Source organism: Drosophila nasuta, chromosome X, assembly GCF_023558535.2.
Source record: "Drosophila nasuta strain 15112-1781.00 chromosome X, ASM2355853v1, whole genome shotgun sequence".
NCBI lineage: Eukaryota > Metazoa > Arthropoda > Insecta > Diptera > Drosophilidae > Drosophila > Drosophila nasuta.
Genome location: NC_083459.1, coordinates 32,795,740 through 32,820,898, shown reverse-complemented (window position 1 = coordinate 32,820,898; position 25,159 = coordinate 32,795,740). Strand labels below are relative to the sequence as shown.

Sequence of the window (25,159 nt, the reverse complement as noted above, 5' to 3'; positions counted from 1 at the left end):
TAGCAACCAAAATTTTTTTTATTGTTCAATATCAATCGATTTGTTTATATACTACTACTATAAATTAAGAGATTTTCTGAGAATAATTTTAAAACAAGAAGCTATAAAATTCCACGAAAGCAAGCTATCGCTAAGACCAAGTGCACCAGATGATATAGATACAATTTAGTTTTGGTTTTAAATGAGTACGCATCGTTTTGTCCGCAGACAGATACGCAAGAATAGTGTACAGCATCATCAATAAAGCGCTTAGCTTTCAAGACACTGGAATCAATTAATTTTCGTCTGTCAATACACAAGATGCATCTACATCCTTTTTGATCAATCACTAATGAACTTGCATTTGTCAGGTTTAAAGAGTTTATATTATTCATATAATCCAAATTATCGTGTTTGTGCGGAATACATAATAATTCAAGCTCGCTGCATGTAAGTAAGGAAGATACTGCTGGCGAATTATGTGGATTGTTGTATTCAAATAGGGATGTTTGGTTTATATAACCATTGCAGTTAGTTCGACTATTAAAAACATCGTTTGCCTCAGATTTCGCACTGTTCTTGATTTCTGTACTTGTCGAAATACAGCTATGAAATACAGGGCAGCCATACAGGTACATTTGACGAAATCGAGGGCCATATATCAAATGCACCGCATCGATTGATTTAAAGTGGTAATTTTTTATGATTGCATGTTATTAAAGCATTATTAGTCGGCAATTTTTCTTCTGTCCTTGATATAATGCCTGCGATAAATATGCGACTGCCTCTGTTGTCAACACAAAATTAGATTAAATAAAGATTTTTAAAAATATCTCCAAATACTTACCTAAATATCCACATTATTTTTCCAAATATGCACACTAAATTCTAAGAACGTTTTTATACATGCCAAAGAAACAATTTTTTATTTGTAGACGATTATGTCAAAGTGTATAGGAGTAGCAACTTTGTTTTTTATTTCTCAACAAATTTCTGATTTGTTTTTTGTAATCATAGTTATAATTTTTATACGCGCTAACTATAGGCTAATATAGTGTTGTACCTATAGATAATATAATTTAACAAGCAGGAGGAGTCTTCTCCGATCCCATATAGTGTATATATTCGCGACAATAGCCGAGTCGAGTCTATCCGTATAAGCACCTAGGGGATAGAGATACATACTTTTCGACAACACTGATCAAGATCACAGATCAAGTATATATTGAGCTCCATGGTATATTCTGCGCGTAATAGCCCATTAAATTTGACAGTCATTTATATATGACGTACTTCGTTTTTAAACATAGGTTTCATATGTTTCCCTATGTTTTACTGTCTGCTCCTTACGAAGCATCAGCAGCAGTGCACAAGAATTGTAACCATATAGTTATATATATATTTATTTATTATAGAAATAGTTACGTTTTTAAATAATGTTCAAATTAGATTAAAATTTGTTAAAATTTGGTGAACAACGCTTCGTAAAATATTCACATTGAACTCAGGTTTCGTCAGCAGCGGGCTGTAAGCACAAAAAACAAACAAGTTCGTTGTCGACGAAACCTGCATACTGTGTGGAAACCCGACTAGTACATCATTATACAAAATACAGCCATATGTGTGTGTATTCCATATAAATAGGTATTATATCTTAACATGAAGCTTTTCAGTTTTCCAGTTGCAGTTTTCTCAAAAGAATTTGAATTGTAATCATGGTAAATTGTTTCATAATCTATAGTAGTATTAATCTGGGTTGCAACTCCAATTCCTAGATATTTTAATCTTATTCATAAAAGTTCACCATTAAAACGATATATTTTAATGCTTTTAATTCCAAACAGCGCAAACAGTAAGTAGTACACTACAAAAAACTTTGATAAAATCATATATAATAAATAAATATTGTAATATAAATAAATTTATTTACACACAATATATATGTATATACATATTAATATTTATGTGTGTTAACCAGTTGTTTTCTAATTTTTTTATTATTACTCATTATTACTTAAATCTCTTTTTTATTGTAATTTCACTCATAAGAACAAAAAACTCAAACAAAATGTTATCTTTACACTCGTTTGTCACCGGTAAAACTCGTGAATATCGCTAGCAATTTAATACCTAAGCATTAAGTTCGAAACAAATTACACATTGTCGATTAAAAGCGTTCCTTATAAAAATATCCAATGATGACGCGTACTTCAAATACTACTACTAACTTCGAGCATTATCTTGGAGAAATGATAAGTATACATTTCAATACACATTCATGTTTTAGTTTTCTTACATCAGTGCTAGCACAAACACTAACACAGCGCATTCTGCCTTATTAATTATTACAAACAAATTACTTAAAATATATAGGTAAAGTTAATGTTAAATAATTAATGCTGGAGCCAAATTTAACAATAAATTACGAACGAATGCCGTCAGTAACGTTTAGGTGAGAACATAACTAAAAACTCTTCACAATAGTTACGAAATTAAATATATTTACTTTGTAAATTAAATTAAAAAGTATATTGCTCACCTATATCAAATATAAGCATATTTAAATTTGTAATATACATGTATTTTTGTGTCATTTGTATACGTACTAAATGCGAATATTATATCAAGAGTGTGAAAGCAGCGACACGAAGAAGAGCTAATAATTGCTAATGATTAACATAAACATTAGCGCTCACGTAGCGAGTTACTGGAGCTTATTGCTAAGATGTTGGAAGTTTCAGTTTTACAGCCAGCATAGTGGTGTATAGTCGATCAAATGAGCGCACGGAGTTTTTAAATATTGGGGTGACTAAGAAATAATTGTACACGCCTAGCTTTCGCCCAGCTCGCCTATCTCAGTAATTTTTTTATCAAATGGATAGCATTGAAAAGTTGTTTTGAAGACAAGGCCCAAGTTAATTTAACATGTCGCTAAATAATATAAATACAAACAACTTTTACGAAGAACCGATAACGTTGTGGAAAACAAAACAGCGCGTTCACTACAGAGATGACGTTGCGGCGCAAACCAAAAAGTGCGTTTTTACAGATTTACCATAAATGCTTGCAAAGTTGCACACATATGTATATAAAGAAAATGAATTATTTTATTTATGCTAAACTTTTTAAATATATGAAATATGAAGTAACATCAGTAATACACAAATAAGAATTAATTCAAAACAAAAATGGAGTAATAAAAGTTGAAGTTACAAGCAAGTATGATTCACTTTCACATTAAAAAAAAAACAATGTTATTTTTCGCGCTTGATATATGTATTTACTTTTATAGTTAGCTGATCTCCGTTAATGACATACTATGAGAATTGTAGTTGAATTAGCACATGCTCTATATATCAGGCACATTCGAAGTCACCTATACATACGTACATAGGTATAGTGCCATAAATAACCCAATTTATATTTGACCAATAAATTAGAAAATTGTGACAAAATTGTCGAACTCAATTGATATAAAAAGCCCAGACCTAAGTAACTCAAATTTGAAGGAAAGTAAATATAGTAGTTGACTGTTTAAAATACGAAATAGCAACATAGGTTTCAAAGACAGTCTCAAACTTGAATGACGTAAAATCTCTGCTCTCCTGCAGATTTGCCCTTTTCAAGATCGTGATTTTACTCCTAGGCACATATGTTACACTTATTTTACTGCTGCCTTAAATATTAATCCAAAGTAATAGTAAGCTATCAATGACAATTTCGTTGTATTGATCGTATTTGAAGATACCAAAAGAAGACATCGGAAGTTGCCTTAAAATAGATAAATAATATATGAATAGTTAGAAAATATCTACAATATTTGTAGTAAATAATTTCAAATAACATAACATATGTTATACAATACCAGAAGTAAGAAAGTGACACTCAAGCGGCTCATACTGATTTGCATTTGTTCACATTCCCAAAATAAACAATGTCGTCTGAGTTGCGAATGAACAAACAACCACTTCAAAAAAGAGTACACAAGTGCACTTTAACTTTGGCTTTCATTCGGATCTTGATATTAATCTTATTCTATTTTCTATCTTTTTATATGAATAGAGGGTAAAATAATTTGAATCATTGATAAGGCAAAATTCACATTTGAAGAACAACAAAACCTATCTAAAAACTGTATTGATTGATTATGGGCTATTATTTGTGGTTTGTTATCAATCAGCAATAGCTCTGTAAAGTTAGCCTTCAGTGCCGGTGTTATATTTGTTAATTATGGGTGCTTCCAAGCTTCTTAAGACCACAGGTCTGTTATGAAAGTGTTTAAGGCTCATAAAAATCAATCAAAAATCCATCGACCGACAACACCGAATGATATCCATTTGGTGAACTCGTCAACATGCAGTCAACCAACATGAGACAATTTCATATAGTAATGTCAGTTGATTCGACAATTTGAAATTGACCAGAGGTCTTTCAATTTGATTAGATTTTGTGAACCTATTCCTTGTTCATAAGCTTGTCTGTCTACATAATATACATAGGGACCTACATATGTGTGCAACGATATGCAAAACAATATTACAATTAATATTGTTACATAATTAATTCGAAATTTTGCGCCAGGAACCAAGTATTTACCGACAGTTGCGAATATATTACCATAAGGCAACCAAAAAAATCGATATCATTTTCCCGTCTAACACCTGCAAAAACGCCACCATCGGACACCCAGCTCTCAAGCTGTGTTAATAAATCCATTGCCGCTACTTCTAATTCTGTGATACGATACGCCCGGACTGCATGCGATCATTGCGGCCATCATAATATACCGATTATGTCACACCCCATATCTCCGCTGGCAAAATCTCAAACCAATTTGGACCTAGTAGAACAAAATAGCCAGCGTCAGGCTCTTTTACCATTACCAATCATTGGAATTCACCGCGACGACTCAGCCTGCACAATTCAGGTTTCACGACGTCCATCCATACTACTGCAAGAGATACTCACACAGCGGCCGCAAGGTCTAGGACGTAAGGATCCAAGTTTATTACATCCAAGGAACTCCAGGAATGCAGGGTATAACTGGTGTTAATAATATTATCTTCCTCTTAATGCGCATGAATATAGTAATACACAATGAGCAATTTTAATCTGATTTTTTGACGTCTGGCCTTTGACTTAGAAATCTTAATGGAACTGTCACGGGAAGTACGGCAACCATAAATTTCCAAAGCGGGTCAGGCAGTGCTCGGAATGGATCCAATGCTTATTACGACAGCGGTGCAAAAAGTTTTCAAGCCAAACAACAAAAAGAAAAGAATCGGCGAACGGGCAAGTAAGAGCATATTTATAAATACATTACATTATATGGAACTTAAATGTTTCTGTTCTTTTTATAGCGATGCAGTTAGTTCTGCTTTGTCTGCGACATATTGCAAGCTATTGGTGCTCTTGGGTGTGTGTCTTCCTATCACGGAAGTCATATCAGATCAAATACCTACATATGTATATCAGGGCTTCTATATTTACCTTTATGCTGGTAGCATACTGTTCGTGATATTTGTATACATAAGTGCATTTCGTAACCGGTCGTTATTCAATGCACTTAAGGATTTTCGTAAGTTTTATATATGAATGTTATCTCAGTAAAAATACAAAATTATGTGACAACTGCAGTCGAGTGTGCTCGTCTCTGAGACGCCTGACACACATGTTAAAATACTCTGTACAATATTTGTATGGTGAAGTAATTTTATTATTTTAGCGTAAGGCTAATTACCATATGATTAAATAATATTGTCAATAAGTTCCTAATTTCTTAAAACAACTTTTATTTGTTTCAGACGAAAAGAACAGCAATGTTCATTTAAAGCACAAAGTCACTCATTTTGGAAGTTTTTACTTGCGCGTTGGTGCCATTGCTTTTGCCATAGGTACAATGGTATACTCGGGATTGGAATTCGGTCAATTCTTTGAACTAAATGGTCAGGCAGGATGTCATGATGTCTTTGTAGCCATTACTCCTATTTGTCGTATGGTTCTATGCATTGCACAAGTACAGTTTATATTCCTTAACACCACATACATGGACATGGCGCGCCATAAAGTAACATCTCGGTTTGGTCTCATGCATATGGTGGCCACAAACTTGTGTGAGTGGTTGTATGTACTTGTCGAAGAGACAAAGCATGAGATATTTCATATAAGTCATCACGACATTGATCCGGACCTGGATCCTGTATTACACAATGGACCATACGGTGGACCTAACTGGTCTGCTGTAAACGAGTCCTTGCACACAAACGGATCAATTCACCCTGGATTCATAAATGTGAATCATACCGCAGAAGAAGTGGCACACCATTTATTAACGAACATTTCAACTTCCATTAATAGCAATAGCTCGATGGTGGTGCCCACACCATCATTTAATGGCTGCTCACGCACAACTATAATGGGTGCACTAGTTCAACAATTATCACCATTTCTTTTTCCATGTACAATCGAATACTCACTCATATGTGCAGTTATTCTTTTTGAGATGTGGAAAACCGTAAAATCTATTCCAGACATCGATAAGACTCGCAAGAACTCAGTAAAACCTGTGACTCAGAAGCCAGCCCACCACTTTTCAGTTGACTGCTCTCAATCGCACAAGGGCCTATTTTTTGGTATATTAATAATTGTCATGACTATTATTTCAATGATTATGTATTTTGTGCTATACACTCAACCTGGCTTTGAGCTGATCGCGACTCAGGAAGTTACGCTTTGGGAAACGTTCATGTACTTTATGTGCGCTTCCGCAATAATAACCGGTAATTAATTTGGAACAATATCAAACAACATTTTAATTGACTCATTTTCTTCCTGGTGATAGGTATGATTCTAATGCGAGATCTGAGATACATAAAGGATACTAGCGACGAACATCACTCCATGGACCTGGATAACCTGTTACTAGTTGTGGCCCAGACCGGCGTATATTTGTATGGCATGTTTAGCATACTTGGCAGTTACTTTGCCAAATGGGATACAGTACCCGATCGAATTGAGGGCATTATTGCTGAGGTATTTGGTGTTGTACAAACCTCATTGCAAACTATGTTCATTCTCCATGCCAGCCACCGTCGCTGTAAAGGCTCCAAACAGGTGCGTCGAAAGCCGGGACGAGAGATAATTACATTTCTTTTGGTCGCAAACATTGCCATATGGTTTGTCAACACTTTAATCAAAGGTAGAGCTGTTTTTCGTGAGACGCATCTAGAATTCTTTGGCATTTGGGGCTGGACGATTATAACACATATATCTATGCCTTTGGCAATTTTTTATCGCTTCCACTCTACTATATGTCTGTTTGAAGTGTGGAAAATTACTTACAAAGCCAAAGCACATTAGTAAACTTGATAAATGTATAATTCAATTTTCTTTTTATGCAAATTAAGAGTTTAGCCTAATGTACATCCTAATAATATTTTCTTTAAATTAAAAAATAACAATATGAAATAATTCGAAGTTTGTATTATCTAAAAATATGATTCCGATGTTTAGCTTAAGGCTAAATCATTTATGTTATAATCTTTTGTTGCGACTACAGTATTCCTTCGCAATATACACAGAAATAAAGTTTTTTTTTTTTTGGATTTACTGTTGTGCGTTTTTGTTTGTTTGTTTTTATATAATTGCAATAAAATTACCTTTTTTATCTGATAGAAATTCTATCATAAATAATATATTCGTCATTTTATAGGACTTAAAATAGTAATCCAGCGGAGCAACGCATACAATGTTTGAAGTAAATTAAACATATTTTGGTGTTAAAACTCCATATAAGTAAGTTCTGAACAAAAAGACCATAAATCAAAGTGATTTGACGTAGTCACACCTATTTATAGAACAGGAGGCATCTTTACTATTATTTAATTTGTTCAATTTTATTTATGTTGTGAGTGTTTATTGCAATAAAATGATTATGGGAAACTCAATATCAGACATTTGGTTTGTAATTATTTTGGTAAGAAGCAAACTGTTATCTCGTTTAATATTGCTTACTTTAAAGCATATTTATTGAAGAATCTATATTGCTACAAATAAGTAAGTTTAGATTTGCATGTTTAAATATTTTAAGACGTTATGTATGCTAAATTGTTATACTTTCGGTTATATATAAATGAATTTTTTTCAAAAACTTCCCTATATAATAGGAGCATTTTGGATTTCGTAAAATATAAATAGATACCGCAAACTAATTTAATAGATTGCAACAAGTTGTATACATTTCTGTAACTATTTATACTCGTATATGTATGTTTTTGTTCATAACATTTTGAAAAAGGATATTAAGTTATTTTCGTATATGTTCACCTAAAAGCAATTGTATATTAAATTGCGTTTTCTATATTACTTTTTAATTTTATACTTTTGAAATATTTTTGATTATTAAATTCATTACAATTGTATAATTGGTGAATATTTAATTTTTGTAAAAATCTGTATGTTTGTATCGCTATAATATATAAAAATAATAAGAATGCCAGTCTAGACACTTCAACGCACATGGCTTGGTTACCCGACGACTGAGTAAATTAAATATAACTTATAATAAAATAATGCTAACGAAATTAGTAAGTTAATTAATATTTATCAATAAAAAACAGCAAAGCCGGAAAAATAAAATATTAAAATATATTTGGTTATATATAAGTATATATCTCAATGAAATCGATTCGATTTATTTATATATTGCATTTGTTGTATTGGATGAAAATAATTCAAATTGATCAAATAGTTATGTATTCAATAATATTAGTAGCCCCGCCTCAAATTTCATTGACGCTACTGAATATTGATTTAGAATAGTTGATACTCAGTTTTTTAACGATTTTAAAACTAAATTGATTTATCTGGTGATTTTGTTTTATTTAATTGGTTTTTTAATCTTTTAAAGTTTATTATATTTCAAAACTTTGGGACTTTATATGCTAACATATGAATTGTCTGTTTATAAAGGCCGGATAGAATTGTGGCGAATTCTAAAACAATTGCTTTGCATGGAACTCAACAACGCAATATCTAAGTATATATGCGAACAGACTGAAATGCTCTCTATGATACGTCTAACAATCGAAGTTGAACAATATATACTTTTGGAGGATTTTGTCATTTTCGGATATTCACAGATTTGTTATTCTTTTCAATATTTTTTTTTTTAATTTAAATTATCAATTTGCTAGTGAACAGTGAAAAGATTTAAATAACTAATTTGTCTTAATTGCCATGCATTTGCTTTTTTCGACCTACGCGCTTCATTTGCTTGTACATGCATGATATAGATTTATTGTAAGTCCAAAATTATTAAAAGTTGTAGTGATTTTAATGTCAATAGAATATAAGCTTTATCTTTAAAATGACAGTTACTGTTTTTTTTATTTACTTTATAAAGTGCATTTACGTAACTTGCAACAATATATTCATCACATATGGTTGTATTATTGGAGAACATTTTTTTTGTCAAAATAAATCACCATTTTATGTTTCAACATCCAATTCGATTGTAGCAATTGTTGCGCAAACAAATAAGTAGACTATAATTATATGCAGTATAAAAATCTCTATGTGTAAGATAATTGGATGTATTCAAATTTCCGACTTATTTGAATAGTTAAATTTTTCGCGGCGCATGGTCTATTTGATTAGTTTTAGTAAGAATCTCATATCAAAACAATAACTATATTTTACATATATCTCTCATACATAAATTTTTTTCTTTGCTGACTGTTCAATATACTACATATAATTTACTGTTTTTGTGTGAGCATTGTTTAGCTTAGAATATTTTAGAATGGATAAAATGCAGCTATGCTGGAAGTACTAGTAAAATATAGTATCACAGTATTTTATTATTTAAGGTCAAATTTTGGATTATATGTATCTTTATTATTATGCACTACTAAATCTCTATTTATTATTAAGGAATAGTATATTATTATTAAGGAATAGATATACAGTTGTTTGCCAATATGAAGTCAACGAAAATATGGATTTATTGTAAGACCATTTATGTTTATTAACTACGATAGAATGCGTTTTAAATCTGTGTAGCGTAGGGCTACTTGATTATGATACTTATAATTTCATGGTACACATAATAATTAAGGTATTGCGTAGCAACATTTTCAATAAACCAGTCCCAATTTTTCCTATATTATTATCAAAGTCATTAACTAATAAATTGAAACTGTCAAATAACCTTTCATTTTCGCACTGATTTGAATGAAATGAAATGAAATAACACATACATATATGTTACATATGTAAAACTATAACTTGTCGTTACTTGAGTCCTGAGAAATAATATATTTCAGACACGAAGAATTTAAATAATAAAAATGTAAAGCAAATACTAAATAGTATTGAATAATAAATATATTGTCGACATAAAAAATAATGAATTACAAATAATAAAAATTCAATAACAAAGGAAACTACATTTTACATACATATATAGAATTAAGTTAAGATGTAAGTGTTTGTATTGCTTTCGATATAAATACTAAAAAGCTACATAAGCAAAATGTTTAAAAATAAAAGCTTTCAGAATTTAGTTTCTGTTTTTGGAGTATTGACGGTATTTTATTAATTTATTTAACGTCTAAAAAATAGGAGCAAACGGCAATCAATTTACAATCTTACTAATTTTGAGATTTCATCTGTCTAGTGAATTTTTCTAATTAAATTAAATATCAAAATTATTTTGTTTACTTTATTTACATTATTATAAATAAATGGTTAAGAGTAAAGTTCGACTACTGTATAGTTTTGATAACCCAATTTTAAAATTATTCTTATGATTCCCAAGAAATATTTTAAAGATTAAAGGAATATGGAAGGAAATGAAAGGAATGTTACCCGCATGTACGCATGTGCAAATCTCCATTAATATTAAAATTAGTTTCGCGACTAAAAAGTCGTTAACTAATCAAAGCAATAATCGTTTGGCACCCCAGAAAATAAATTTAATTTTATCAAATTAAATTTAAACCAAACATACGAATCCAAATAAAGAAAAAAATAGAGAAGGTTGGTTTTTAAGTTGTAGTTTGTAATTTATTATTGAGTAACAAATATTCTATTGTTTTGAATGTAAAATTACATATACATCTCAATTTAGATTGATTTTTCGTTTACTAAAAGCTGCGAAGACAGTGGAAATTACTTTTTATTTCCCGTAGTAAACTTATTAACTTGTCCATGGTATTTAATTTTTTGGTTTATTTACTAAAATGTTATGGATAAGAAAGTATATAATTCGAAAGTACAATTCCAAATTGTTTTTTTAAACATATTCGGGTAAAAAAAATTTATTTTTTAATGTGATGATGTAATGGAGTTTTTGACTGGAGTACTAAATATTATATTACGAATATGTAAACGTCGAGTGATAATACGTCATGCTAATGTATTGAAAATATATTTTGAATTCTATTGAAAGACTACTATATGAATGAACCGAATAAATGAACAACTTCTACCTTTGACTTAATCAATTTTCATATTCAAGTGGTAATTTTAATATTAAATTTTGGATAAAAACAATGAATAGCTTCAATTTCGGCCACGAAAATTATAAACATAATAAGACTTGTCGATAAATAATTAATTACTCAAAGTAGTTATTAATAGAGTTAGCTTTTAAGTCTTGAACGTTCTTGTTGATTAAGGCCCACGTATTTAATTATCCGCTAAAATTAATAGATAAATGAGCCATAAAGGCACTTCTGTAAATAAGATTTTTGTACATGCATATTATTCTCGCTGATAAGCGAATATTTTCTGATATTATGGAAGATATTAAATTCATCATTCGTCTAACTCATAATGATAAGTTTATGTTGGAACGAGATGGCACAAAATCGGAAGATTTTAACCTAGTTGTTAGCTTATGTGGGGTGGTGTTAAACTTATTGTTTAAATTTGAATCTGAAACCAATGTGTTGATTATTAAGAATTCAAGTGGCCGCAGACGTGTTAATTCTCAAATCATACTAATTCTTGATAACAATAAAGTCATCATATCACAATCTACAATCTATATACATAGAATTGTTTGTGTTGGCTGATTGACAATCAAAGCAAGTCCAGAGTGAGCTACGCATATTTAAAATATCTTCTTGTTATAACTCTAGTGTTCCCTAAGCATTTGAAAAATTATCAATAGCATGATAAATTATATTAGGAAGAGTTGAATGAAGTCAAGTTGTCCTATAGAAGAGAGATAACTATTAAGATAATTTAAATAGTTTCAAAATCATTTGTTCAAAATTGCTACACGTTTATCAATAATTTTTATCTGTAACAATGCAGACGCCATTAAGGTAATCTAGTTTTTAAATATATAATATTTTCTTAAACATAAACATAAACCTAAATATAAATAATAAAAAAAAAGTTTAATTAAAAATAAAAACTTAATTGGTAACAATCTTTGGAACGGTTTTTTTTTTATAATATTATCTATTATTTTTTAATAAATAAGAAAGTTATGAAATATTAGTACGTATATATTTTCCCACGTGTACATATGTATATTGTACTCAGTTATGCTAGTTACATTTTAAATATGCTGTACTATATGCTCACTAAAGCCAACTGTATATATGGATGTTTAAATATAAATATACATACAGTAATTAATAAAATAATACAAATATTTTGAAACACATTTTCTCACAAAATATGGTGGAGGGAAGTAACAAAATCACTAATTTTAAGATAAATAAATTAATTATTAGAAGCTGTTAAAGGTATAGGTTTCATAAACTATAAATTAATTTCGTTTAAGTAAGATGCCATAATACTTATTTACTTAGCTCCAGCATACATAGAACTACACTCTATTCTAAAAATATTCTACTAAAAAATCTCATTACTCCAATATTTAAACCAAAACGTTTGTCGTTGTTGTCCCGATATACATATAACCGGATTATCTATCGAATTCAATCGGTTTTATTCTGATTGGACCAAAATATAATTGCAGTCTACATAGCAAGAATTCATATAAGCTATAGTATCTAAATCTATTAATTGCTTGCCGTTTTTGCTGTCTTTTAAAAAAAAATTACTCTGATACATATATATCCGGCTGACGGTATCGCTGAATGCAGTCATTCGACAAGCCCAAATTGGTCTTGCTCAATTGGTTTTTTTAGCCAGCTGCCAAGATCCTCTCGTTTAAACGCAGAAAAGAGCTCTTGCTTCGCTGTCTGCAAAAGAATACGGAATGTTATATGTATAGAGCAGAATTAACATTTATGACCATTACAAACCTGGTAGTCCTTTACATCTGCCTTTGTCTCTCCATAATCTTTGTTAACTTTTCGAGTAGGCATACCTGGCAAATTTTTCATTAAAAAGCCAAATTTCTCAAAAAAAGCTTGTTTTGTAATTCTTGACACTTGGCCACCGATTGTTCGGCCAGTCAGTGAATTAACCACCTCTAATTCAGTATCACCAATTGTCCAATTAATACCGAAGTTCGGTGCTTTAGCTTGATTTCGAGGTTCGGCAGAAGTTACTAATGCGAGACGTGGCTTGTTTAAGTGGTAAGGTGGTGGAAGTCCCTGTATGGATTTTTCAATACGTCCACAAACAGCTCGGTACATATGCTCTGGATGCAGAAGACTACCCAATACGATGGAATGCAGGTATACAGGTTCAATAATGGAAGACAGAAGCGATCCTTGGATACCCACAATATTCCAACGTGCGATTTTATCCGAACACGACATTGTAAGCAAACGTTGACCCTATATAAATTGACATTGATTTAAGTTGATACATTGACGAAGGTACAAGCGTAAGTAACTTACTTGTAATACACCGTCCCATGTTTGAATGCCATCGCTGCTCTTAACTGGTATGGTGCCTTCACCCGATTCAATTTTTGTACGAAGTTGTCCACGTGCTTTTCTATTCGTTAGTATTGATTAAATTTTATTTCCGAAGTTAATGGAATAAACCATTGGAGCCAAAAAAATCAGTATAGAAACATGTACAACGTTTATGTGAAAATCCAAAAGCAGTTAGTTGCATGTATTTATTGGTAAGCCGAGAAATGACAAAAGGATAAATTATAATTATAAAGTGAACCTGATGATCTGAATATTACATGACACCCCCAAATATATTTATAAAAAAAAACTTCAATATAAAGACCGTCTAAAATGTTAGTTTGAGCATAAAACGTTGAAGTTGCATAAGTCAAGACAAATAATTGCGATAGAGTACATATTTAATATAATTTTTAATCGCAATGATAGCGTTAAGTCAAAAACTCTTTCGTTATTGACTGCAACTGATTAATTAATTACACAACTTGAATGTAGTTTACTATTGCGCTCCCCATCTTACCTCAGCAAAACTATTTTCGTTCCTTCTCGTTTTCATTTACCTTTTCTAGTTCTATCTCACTCTATTTCATTTATTCTACTTTTTTTGCTCTTACACTTGCATTTTCCTCTTTCTCTCTCTTTCTGTCCTATTTATTTTGATGTTTGCAGTCTTTTATGACAAAAGAAAACATCAAATTCATGATGCTTCTAATATTATGTACTATAAAAAATTACATTAAAAAAGTAACAGCAGTCACTATAGAGTGAGTTAAAATATGTGTGTTAAAATTGTCAAGTAGCACATTTAACTCCCATCCGACCACGATAAGGTGCAATTGCTTCTCTACATTGATGCACAAATATAAGCAAAATATATTTTGATAATATTTCCGTTTGGGATTAATATTTTATCACAATATACATTCTGCTATACATAACACTTTCTTCACTTTTTAACACATTCGTAATAAGAACTTTCAATTTATTAGCAGAAAAACGTTGTTTTCAACTAACAAAATGCTATTTGTAATTGCTTTGCATTTAATTTTATCTCCCATAGTTTTCTATATTTTTAATAATAGTATTTAGAAATTTGTTGTACCAACCTATTTGGATGCTTATCAACACCAGTGTCGTTTTCGTGAGGACTAAATATCCGTGCATCCCCACATGGTGCTGTATTTATATACAAATGGAAATGTACCCCGGATTTTAGTTTATAGGGGTATTGCCCGTCTGTATTCCTCACGAAAATCGACTGATATGCTGTTGCTATAATTCAGAAAAAAGTAAACAAGTAAATATATGTAAATAAAAGTTAGGACTTGGGTTTTTGTTGATTCAGATTGTTGTTTCTTTGTTTTTGAAGTTGTATTGTTTTCAATTATTGTATTCAGTTAAACTTCAAAATTTCTGATATAAAAGTAATATATATGTAGATATATATAAAAATCAAAGTGTTCTATATTTATATATATGTACATATAATATAAGTAGTCTTTACTTAATCTATAGTAAAAAATTGTACTTTAACTGTTAGGAGTTTAAATATAGGCGCCGACTGTCTCAAATTTGTTAATGAACACCAAGAATCAGTAAGCAAGGTTTCAATATACTTTACTTAAGTCAATGGTGACGTATAAAGTAATATTAAAATTGAAGAAATTCGTAAGATTTTTAAAGCGCTACATATATCGGGTGAGGTAAGTTCCTTAAAATAAGCCATATTTCTGTATTATCGGATGAATTTTGACATATTACTCATATAGTCATTAACAAATAAACATTTTGCAAAGAAATGATAGCAGATAACAATATCAACAAATTGAGTTCAATCACCGGCATTGTCGATGGTAGAAAAGTTGTTGATCTACGAAAGGGATGTGTAATAATAACGTCTAATATTTCAATTTTAAAACTGATATGCACTTTTGCCATTATAATTGTTATACTTGGGGATTAAAATTAATTATAACAAAAAACAAAATATGAAATAAATATATTATAAAATTAATACAGAAAACAACACCGATTCACAAAAACGGTTTAAAAGTATTTAAAGTATGCTTGCAAGCACGGCAAAATCTCGAAATTAATAATTAACTTTGTCTGAAAAAAAAGGGTTTCACTTCAAACATAGTCATTAGGATTATTAGAGATAACTAAATTTGAGAACAAATGAAAAATGTTCGATTGATCACAAATGTGTCTGTTGTAATGATTGTTTGATTAAAACATAATTAATATACCATACCCTGATTACACTGTAGATCAAGTTGAGCATACAAATACTTTAGAAGGCAACGCCTGGATACTATTTCAGCATGCGAGTCATTTAGAACAGCCCCATTTACGCTCATATGCTCACCGCTTACACATTTTGTACCCGTCGAAACTGAAATAACCTTTAAATACAAAAAATCAATGAATATATCAAAAAATGTAAATATTATACGAACCTTGGCTTCGCAAAAATTCATATTCTCTGTCATAACTATTCCAGCTAGAACCTTTCTGCGTGAGTACGCTTCTTGCCCTTTAATAACCTCCATAAATTTTTCCAGTACCAACCGTCCAATGGTATCTGCGTGTATTTGCGGCAATTCCATTGAAGATGATTTGTCATCTATTGGCAAAGGTGCATTCTTTTGTGGTGCCATCATTGGGCTATAGGAGATGTTACACAATGATGCAAGAGCGGCCTTAGCTGCCGCATTTTTTGCCAGCTTTTTGGATGGGCCTAAATATGTTGTTTAATGGTTTTTTGATCTAGTATAATCATGTAGCAATACCAACCTGTGCCATCAAATTTTTTGTCATTGATAGTGACAGTCATTTTAAATCTACAGTTATTTTGAGCACCGTCTATATTCATGCATTCAAAATTAACATCGTTAAAAAGTTCATACAGCAGCATAACAGGTCCTTTATCTGGTACTTTCTTCTGCCCATCCACGGCAATGGTATTTTTATTAGCATCTATCAATTTAATAAAGAAAATAATATTTTTTATTTAGTATACTACTTTTAAAATTATAAATCATTTATATTTGGTATTCATACTTTAAAAAATCTTTATTAATTCACCAATGATTCGAAAAAGAATAAAAGATAGGTCTTTTATGTAACTGGATTTGCTAATCTTAATTAACAAATATTTTACAACAGCCATTTTTTACCAACAAAATTCATGTGAGTCCTTAATTATAACTTCAAAAAAATAATTGATATAATGGTTTTAATGGTTCTTAGAGTCTTAAATTCCTTTAATATTATTAAATAAAATACATAACTGAGCACATAAACATATGAATATAATAGTGGCCACTATGGCTGAGTCTTAGATACAAATCGACACAAGATAAATTTTGAACTACAAAATAAATGTAAATTAAGTAAAGAAAAAATAAATAAATAAAAACAAAAAAAAAAAAACATAAAACACTAATACTTGCTGTGGCTCATGCAAAAGATTTGTGGGCGCAACGTGGGTTGTTCAAGCGAGGTAAGGTTGGAATTCATTTCAGGCAACATCAACGTCTGAATCAGTTCAACTAATTGTTCATTGGACACGTTTTCAATACCATTTTCAAGATGTTCGTCACTCGTAAAGTCCAAGTTGCCTGCAGGCTTCAGGGGCGACAAGACTGCTCCGTCTTTAAACTGTATGAAGCTTCGTAACGCTGTAGCGGCTGCTTCAATACGAGCCACCTTTTTACTTCGCCCTTGGCCCATATACTTTTGTCCATCCACCTAAAACGATAAAGATACATCCTATATTATGCTGTTAGCTCGTATATAGGTTATATTCAACTTTACACTGCTACTAAAATATATATATATAAATATTCAAATATATTAAAAAAAATATATATATAACGTTCGTATTTTATATAGTTTGCAAGAGCGTTATTTTTGATGTGGGAATATGCATTTTAATTACTTTGGCTATATTGAAACTTTATAATGGTCTATGGCCAATGGTGGCCCTTAGTAAATTGATGTTAAGCCTGGCTTTTATTATATTTTTATCTGATTTACAAAAATATTTTATGTTGTCATCCACTTTGCTGTATTTAGTGTTCGATGTGCGTAGGTAATATACAGTTAGCAACATAAATATGCATATTTTATGGTACTCGATTTTCGTTTCAAATTGTTTTTGTATATTATATTTACCAGCTTAATATATATCTATCACGATATTGTATTGTAATAGCCTCTAAATGACAACGCTTTTGGCTTCGCGTGCTGTACACAACTGTTTGTGCTTTTAACTAGCTGCGGTTATAAATGAGGACAGTTGTGTCATGGCGGTTGTATCAATACACAATCGATTGTATTTTCAAAACATTCAAAGTTAATTTATATGAAAATACTTCTGAATTTATGTGATCGAAATTAAACAAACAATCATCGTGTCGACGTTAGAAAATTGAATAGAGAAACTATAAACATTTCAATTATTTGAAAACCTTTTCACATACATACATATATCAAATTGTATACTAAGAAAGGTTTCTTTGTCTGCCAATTGTCCTTTAAATACATTTAATTGCTTAATATATATAATGATAATAATAATAATAACAATAATAATAATAATAATAATAATAATAATAATAATAATAATAATAATAATATATATAGTTCTACACGACTTACCTCCACGGAGATCGTAAATAACGGTGCGTGCACCGGACCAGTCTGTGACTCTAATTTGTATATCAGTCCATGACGCAATTCATTTAGCATCGCAACGGTATTTTTTGGTTGTGGTACACGTTCTTTTCCAGCTTTCTTCTTCGGTGGCACTTTTGTTGGAAAAGATTTCAAATGTATATAAATATTTTTCTTTTCCGATAGTCATAGAATACAATTTAAAGTTCATATCTTCATATAAAATTGAATCTATATAAAGCACATTCTTTATTCTTACCGGCATATTTTGGCATATCATAACGCCGTTTTTGGGGCGATTTTCGATTATACCCGTTCATGTTTCCCTCCGTTGATACAGTCACAGTCTGTATATGATAATTAGAAAATTATTTATGAGTATAAAAATGTATAAAGCAAAATTAAATTATACTATTAACACAAAGCATTACAATACAACATAGACATCCAGACATTAATACATAAATATGGATTATTACAAATAATATGTAAATACACAGCAAGAAACGTCTCTGACGAATAAATGTGATTCGGAGGGATTTTCCTAAATACATTTACATATCTACTCTTCCAACTCCCAAAGATCAAAGTTTCCATGAGCATAATATCAGACAGATATCGATATAACTTTTATTTGGTTTCGATATTTTGGATTTTTTCTGCTAGTTTGAGTTGCATGCATATTCATATTATTTAACAAACAATTTTTTTTTTGTGGTTACCATATACCAAATTATTCACATGATTGCACTCACATTATATTGGGACAGTGGTAGCAGCGCATGACTTTTATTAAAAGTACATTGTTTCTTAGCTTGAGAGTACGAATTAATGTACTTTTGTTGTCGATGATAAAAATATACAGATTTAACACGACTCATAGGATGAAAAAATGGTCTATATCTGGAGTGTCCTCCAACACAATACGTGGGCACCATTATATTATGAAGAATACAACACACAATTAGTATTAATATTTGGAAATTTTACTGTAGTGCTGATAAAATTAGCACGTGATCTCCGGCGGACGGCAAGAATTGAACTGACGACAATTAAATCAAAATGCACTATCCCATTAAAGCACAAACAAATATTTATGAAGTATATACTTATACACATGTGCATGTACATATTCTCGGGTATTCAAAATTTTCGCAGTGCGATGTTCACAAATCCGCAGTCCCATCGCATGCTGATTCTTTTATGTTGATAAAGCATTGAAAGTGCGAAAATAAAAATTTAAACATTATTGGTATTTTGGGTCTGAACAAATCGTATACCTTGAAAAAAGGGATTATATTGAATTCTATGTATTGCAGTAAATGTTAATAGAATGTGAAATTTATGTTATTTTATGACAATTATTGTATTTACTGAACAAATAGAAATTAAGAATTTATAGATTATATATATCTTTAAAAAATGTATAAGCATTTCAGATATATTAAATTTATTAATCGAGTTATGTACTCAAGATGTGTATCGCGTCTTCATCGTCTATGGAGCATGATACTCAAATTAAAGTCTACAAGATTTTTAGACCGATGTCGAACAGAAAGGAGTATTTACGAACTTATTTTTATACTGCGTCGTTCATGCCTTCACAAAAATGTTCTTAGGTTTTATTTTGCATTGGTGACATGGTAGAAAAAAAAAGATTAACGAATACAAAATACTCTGTGCCCGTCGCAAACCAATCTAGAAAGTAAATAATATGCATGTATATATTAAAATTGATTCCATCATTGCAGAAAGTACTGAAGCCGCGTCACTTTATGGATATTTTTATTTATAGACACTTAAATCGACGAACTCATAAATGAACAGGACTGACGCCTTACGCTATTGATAATGACACATACTGATACATACTCTTTAACTTCCGGGTGTCTCATTACGCCTGGTATACAATGTTTTTAATGGATACAAATTCGGACTACTAATTAAAACGTGTGCATAGCAATCATGCTAAAAGTAGACAATTGAAATGTACAATTGGTAGAAACATTGCAAAGGGCCCTGTTTAAATAGGCAAAAGCAACAATACATTCGCATGAAATCGTTATTGTGTGATGTTTTCAACTGCATATCGGTGCACCTGTACCTAAAGTGTCAGCTGCCAACCGAGAAATGACTTTACAATAAGCTTATACTAAATTAGACAAAAATCAACTGCACCTGTTGTTCACATCTTTTCAAAGATCACTTGGCAAAATATTCTGAGAATCTTGACTTAATTATGACAACCCTCACAATAAAATGCATTAGACAGAAATGTATATACATCAATTACCAAAACAGCAAGAATTATTATTTAAAAAACAGTTTCGCAACTTGAATGTAAAGTAAGTAATCTGACAATTATTTATAAACTCTCTATTTGTAGCATATATTTAAATTAAAATATTAATCACAATACATTTATAAAACACTTCAGAATTATTAATTTTACCTTCAAAATTGATAACACTTCTCGCTCTACTTGTTTTTTATATATATGTATTTACATATATACATATATAAAATAACAATTTTATGAAATTCCTCATTACTCAATAATGTACTTTTGTGTAAATTTGCATTTTTAATTATTATTTAACGATCTGAAAAGTTTTAATTATCATCTGCTACATGTTATTCAATATTATATCTATTTCAATTCCTACTGTATCAAATTTACGTTTAGTGCCCCATATTTCTTCAGCATGGACTTAGCTTTCAATATTAACTATTATTTCTATTATGATATATATATACATATAAATATATATATATGTTTGAAATGATTGAGTTTACTGTACCCTATTTTGTTGTAACGATTTACTTGTGGAAGATGGAATTATTGTTTTATATAAAACACAGATCCAAACCATACTTAAAATAAAAACAATTACTTAAACATTGATAATTTTTTTAATGAATTATATTTTCAAAACATGAAATATTTCTAAAATTACAGTTTGACAATATTTTCAAATTACCAAGAAAAAAAAAAAATCTTTGTTCCATTACAATTTAAAAACATATTACTCCTAATTAAGTAAAAAAAATATTAATTTCATTTTATTGTAGAACTCATAATTTTTTTCAAGTGAACGAAAATTTATATTAGAGAAAATTTATATATTATTCAAGGTAATAAAAAGACTATTTACATAATAAATATTTACCAATATATGTAAAGTTATCATGCAGTAACTAGCATAATCTTACGAAAACTTAGTTCATACATACATACATATAAACTTTAGCTACGATTATGCTGGAAACTCAAGAACCTACAGCTTATCGCTCAATTTACCTACTTTCTACGAAACTGACAATTAACATTAACATAAGCTTGTATTACGTTTAATTGTATGTATTATGTAACAACATGGGTACCCATATACAAGTGTATGTAATATACATTTATTTTTAGAAGCCACAAGCATAAACGCAGTAATAATGAGTGATTTTTACAAAAATATAATACGTCCAATGACGTTTCGTGTCTACTTACATGCTGCACAAAATTGTTATTGGCGCTGTTTAGCATGATTTTTCCAATTGAAATTTCTCGTACTTCTACCGTTTTTTTTATAATTTGTTATGACTTTAAGGTTAAAGTAGTTTATATACTGTAATTTAAGAGAGGAAAGAGCCCACTCTTGAGTTTATTGTTTACATGTACGAAATACACATACACATGTGTGCCATGTTGTCTAACGTTTCAACTATAAAAATCTACTGACGTTAAATAATATACAAAAGTTAAAATAAGGCAAAGTACAAATTAAAAGACGAAGTACTTCTTAAAAAGGCAAAATGCATTTCTATAACTAATTTTTCATGAATTTTTTTTAATGTTGCATCAATGTTTGATAGTAGGTGGATACGGCTGAAGAAGGTATGCATATTAACTTCTAAAAAAATTAAGAATAAGTAAGTTTGAATGTATGCTAAGGCACATGTTATACACTTATTTAAAAGCTTCTCAAATATAAGATGTATGTATACATGAACATATCTGTATCTGTGTGTATGTGTTCGCTAATAAGGACTTAAAAAAGGTTTTTAGAAATTCGGAAATAAATGTGCCGAAAATCTTGGATTATTAGTAATAATGTGGAAGTCAGTAATTTCTATATTATGTATGTACATCGTCCACCTAAACCCAGAAAACTCACAATCATATATTGCCATTCACAACCAAATATTAATTTAAAATGGTAAGTGTAGCATGAAAAAGTCATTGCCTTTCGCCTTTCAAACGAAGAGTGACGCCCTGCCAATATCATCCATTTTGTAAGGTTTAACTACTTTAGTGCAGGGAAACCATGCAAGCAGGTAAATTGAAATTACATATGTATATTTTATATGCAACAGTATATATGGGTATATATATACTATGCATTATCATTAATAGCGTATTAGAAAAGCTTCCAATTATATAAACATTGTTACCAAAACTCCTATATTCGAGAAGTTAACAATATGTAGATATGTATGTATGTTAGATACCATGTCCACATAACACTCACATAACTTTATAATACTTGTTAGGTAAGTAGTACTAAACTGAAGGATTCAAAATGGAAGCGCTTCATAGCACAAAATGTGCTCGAGTTACTACATATACATACATAGGTCAATAGTTATTGTTAAACAGAAGTTGATTTAGGTCTCATTTTAAGCATATAAAATGTATACTTATAAATTAAGTACATGTAAATAATTTTCCTTCAATACAATTATCTATTTATCTAAATGTGTGCTCTAATGCACTTCAAAATTTATATATTGGAATTAGCATCTCTTTATGCACATACATACATACAAATATATGTAAATACACTATATGTACACATAGAATGTACATATGTAAGTATGAATAAAATTGATTAAATACGAATATTTTAATTTAATGTTGGTTTTCATGTTATGTTGCTGCTGCCTACCTTACTCGGAACTTTGAACAAGCACTAATTATTGATTTTTGCATCGCGTTTCTGTTTTCTGTTTTGCTTTCTTGTATTCTTAGCAACACTACAAATAAACTACAAAAACTCACACGGGCCAAAGACGCACACACAAAATTAGTTGAAATCTTTTGTTCTTTTCGCTCACAAGATATTTAATTCCATTGATTCAACAATATGTTGTATTTACGTTACAATGTCAAAGGCATAAGTCTGACCAACATGAGCTAATCTCTTGATTTTTATTGCACTTTTAAATACGAGATGACACAAACTCAGGGATGGTGGAAAAATGTATCGATTAATGTTATTCGGAATCGAATTGGACTTTTTGACGATATTTTATGTAATTAACCTGAGTGTTCATGTTAACGTGTTACTTGCCATACGTTTGTATGCATTATGCTTGTTTATATAAATTGCTAGTATCGTGCTGAATTTATGTTATTTGGCTTGCTTAATTTAACATCTTCTGTACATCATAACTATTCATAATACTAAATTGTTTAACTTTGAAAAATTTAAATACCTTCGTAATTTTACAATATTATAATTCACTGTAGGATTTTATTAAGTACAATTTTAAAATATTTGATGTTTCCGAAGGTATATGCTACTGTCAAATATGGATACGCATGTGCTCAGCGTCAATTCATAAATACACAAATACTGATTTAAGTAATGCTTTACCGTCTACCTTTGGTGCACTCTTATACTGTAAAAATAACACTCGCTCTGCACGATTGCCTCTCCCTCTCTTTAATCAATTGATAACACATACAGAAAAATGCGATTTTCCTTTTCTTGCAAACGTTCGATATTTAAATTTTAGTACCTAGTAATATATTAATTTCTGATTTAAGATATTCAGACGATTTTTTAATACATATTAAAAACTTTGTATCACTTCCTCCGTATTAATTTTTGCTTGCACTTTCCATACACGCACTCTCGAATGCAAACTAGAGGTGGACATTATTAGGGATGACGATATCATATCGATAGTATATTATTTACAGCGATGTTATGACAGTGGTCGAATATAAGTAATTAATAATGTTAATATTATTTATATTGCGTAATGCTCACAAGTCTTGATTACAAAAATTTTAGACTCTGTTTACATTTCTTCCACTCTTCGATTTTTCGCCTCGCATTGTTCAATTTGTGTAAGGGGAAAAACATTTTCTTACAAATAAATAAGGGTGAAACAATACAGATTGACGGTTCTAAAAATTCATAAGAAAAAATAAGGGCTTCACGTATTTTTCAGTATATTATACCAAAAAAAAGTGTTTACACTAAAAAATATACCGAAAATAATTCACCGACGGAATGTACTCAAGATAGCGCCGCAACTTTAGCGTTACATATCGATACAAATATATCGGATAAAAAACTTTTTATTTTCGTCTTTTTACGTGATATTTAATCTTAAATTAAAAGAAATTTAAATGTAAAATAATAGAAAACAAAATTATCTTTCTAATAAATACATGTTCGTCAAATTGCATGCAGTATATATGCACTAAAATCGTGAATGAAAAATTGGGGTAGCAACATTTTTGTCAATATCGGTCAAATAGGCTTATGGCAAGCTATAGAGTATTGTTTTACGAATATACCCTCAAAAAATCATTTTACCGCTAACAGTGGTCAAGTAATCTGCAAAATTACGATTTAAAT

The 25,159-nt window shown here is 30.2% G+C and overlaps 2 protein-coding genes and 1 long non-coding RNA gene across 16 annotated transcripts; 1 reads left to right on the top strand and 2 right to left on the bottom strand.

The window, feature by feature from the left end:
* LOC132796206 (uncharacterized) lies at window positions 1-969 on the bottom strand. The gene is made up of 2 exons (XR_009633521.1): window positions 827-969; window positions 1-766 (listed from the first exon to the last, which is right to left on the bottom strand). It is a non-coding gene; the product is annotated as an uncharacterized LOC132796206 (long non-coding RNA).
* A 1,331-nt stretch (window positions 970-2,300) lies between these two features.
* Window positions 2,301-7,660, top strand: LOC132795146 (proton channel OtopLc). 2 transcript variants are annotated; one of them, XM_060805657.1, is made up of 6 exons: window positions 2,709-3,014; window positions 4,561-5,016; window positions 5,123-5,275; window positions 5,340-5,557; window positions 5,784-6,758; window positions 6,821-7,660. In XM_060805657.1, exons 1-6 carry the CDS (start codon window positions 2,905-2,907, stop codon window positions 7,336-7,338), a joined length of 2,430 nt encoding a protein of 809 aa, XP_060661640.1. In that variant the 5' UTR covers window positions 2,709-2,904; the 3' UTR covers window positions 7,339-7,660. The 2 variants fall into 2 exon arrangements, with proteins under 2 accessions (XP_060661641.1, XP_060661640.1); XM_060805658.1 differs by lacking the exons at window positions 2,709-3,014; window positions 4,561-5,016 and adding an exon at window positions 2,301-2,431 and having other exon boundaries at window positions 6,821-7,658.
* A 3,360-nt stretch (window positions 7,661-11,020) lies between these two features.
* On the bottom strand, window positions 11,021-24,432 carry LOC132795148 (double-stranded RNA-specific editase Adar). Of its 13 annotated transcripts, none has more exons than XM_060805662.1 (12): window positions 24,309-24,432; window positions 22,015-22,132; window positions 18,772-18,859; window positions 18,498-18,646; window positions 17,288-17,585; window positions 16,629-16,811; window positions 16,292-16,572; window positions 16,087-16,237; window positions 14,939-15,104; window positions 13,812-13,911; window positions 13,269-13,748; window positions 11,021-13,205 (listed from the first exon to the last, which is right to left on the bottom strand). In XM_060805662.1, the coding sequence occupies exons 2-12, from the start codon at window positions 22,048-22,050 to the stop codon at window positions 13,107-13,109; spliced, it is 2,031 nt and encodes a 676-aa protein (XP_060661645.1). In that variant the 5' UTR covers window positions 22,051-22,132; window positions 24,309-24,432; the 3' UTR covers window positions 11,021-13,106. The 13 variants fall into 13 exon arrangements, with proteins under 13 accessions (XP_060661645.1, XP_060661644.1, XP_060661652.1 ...); XM_060805661.1 differs by lacking the exon at window positions 24,309-24,432 and adding an exon at window positions 23,566-23,926; XM_060805669.1 differs by lacking the exon at window positions 24,309-24,432 and adding an exon at window positions 23,566-23,924 and having other exon boundaries at window positions 17,417-17,585.
* Between the last annotated feature and the right edge of the window lie 727 nt (window positions 24,433-25,159).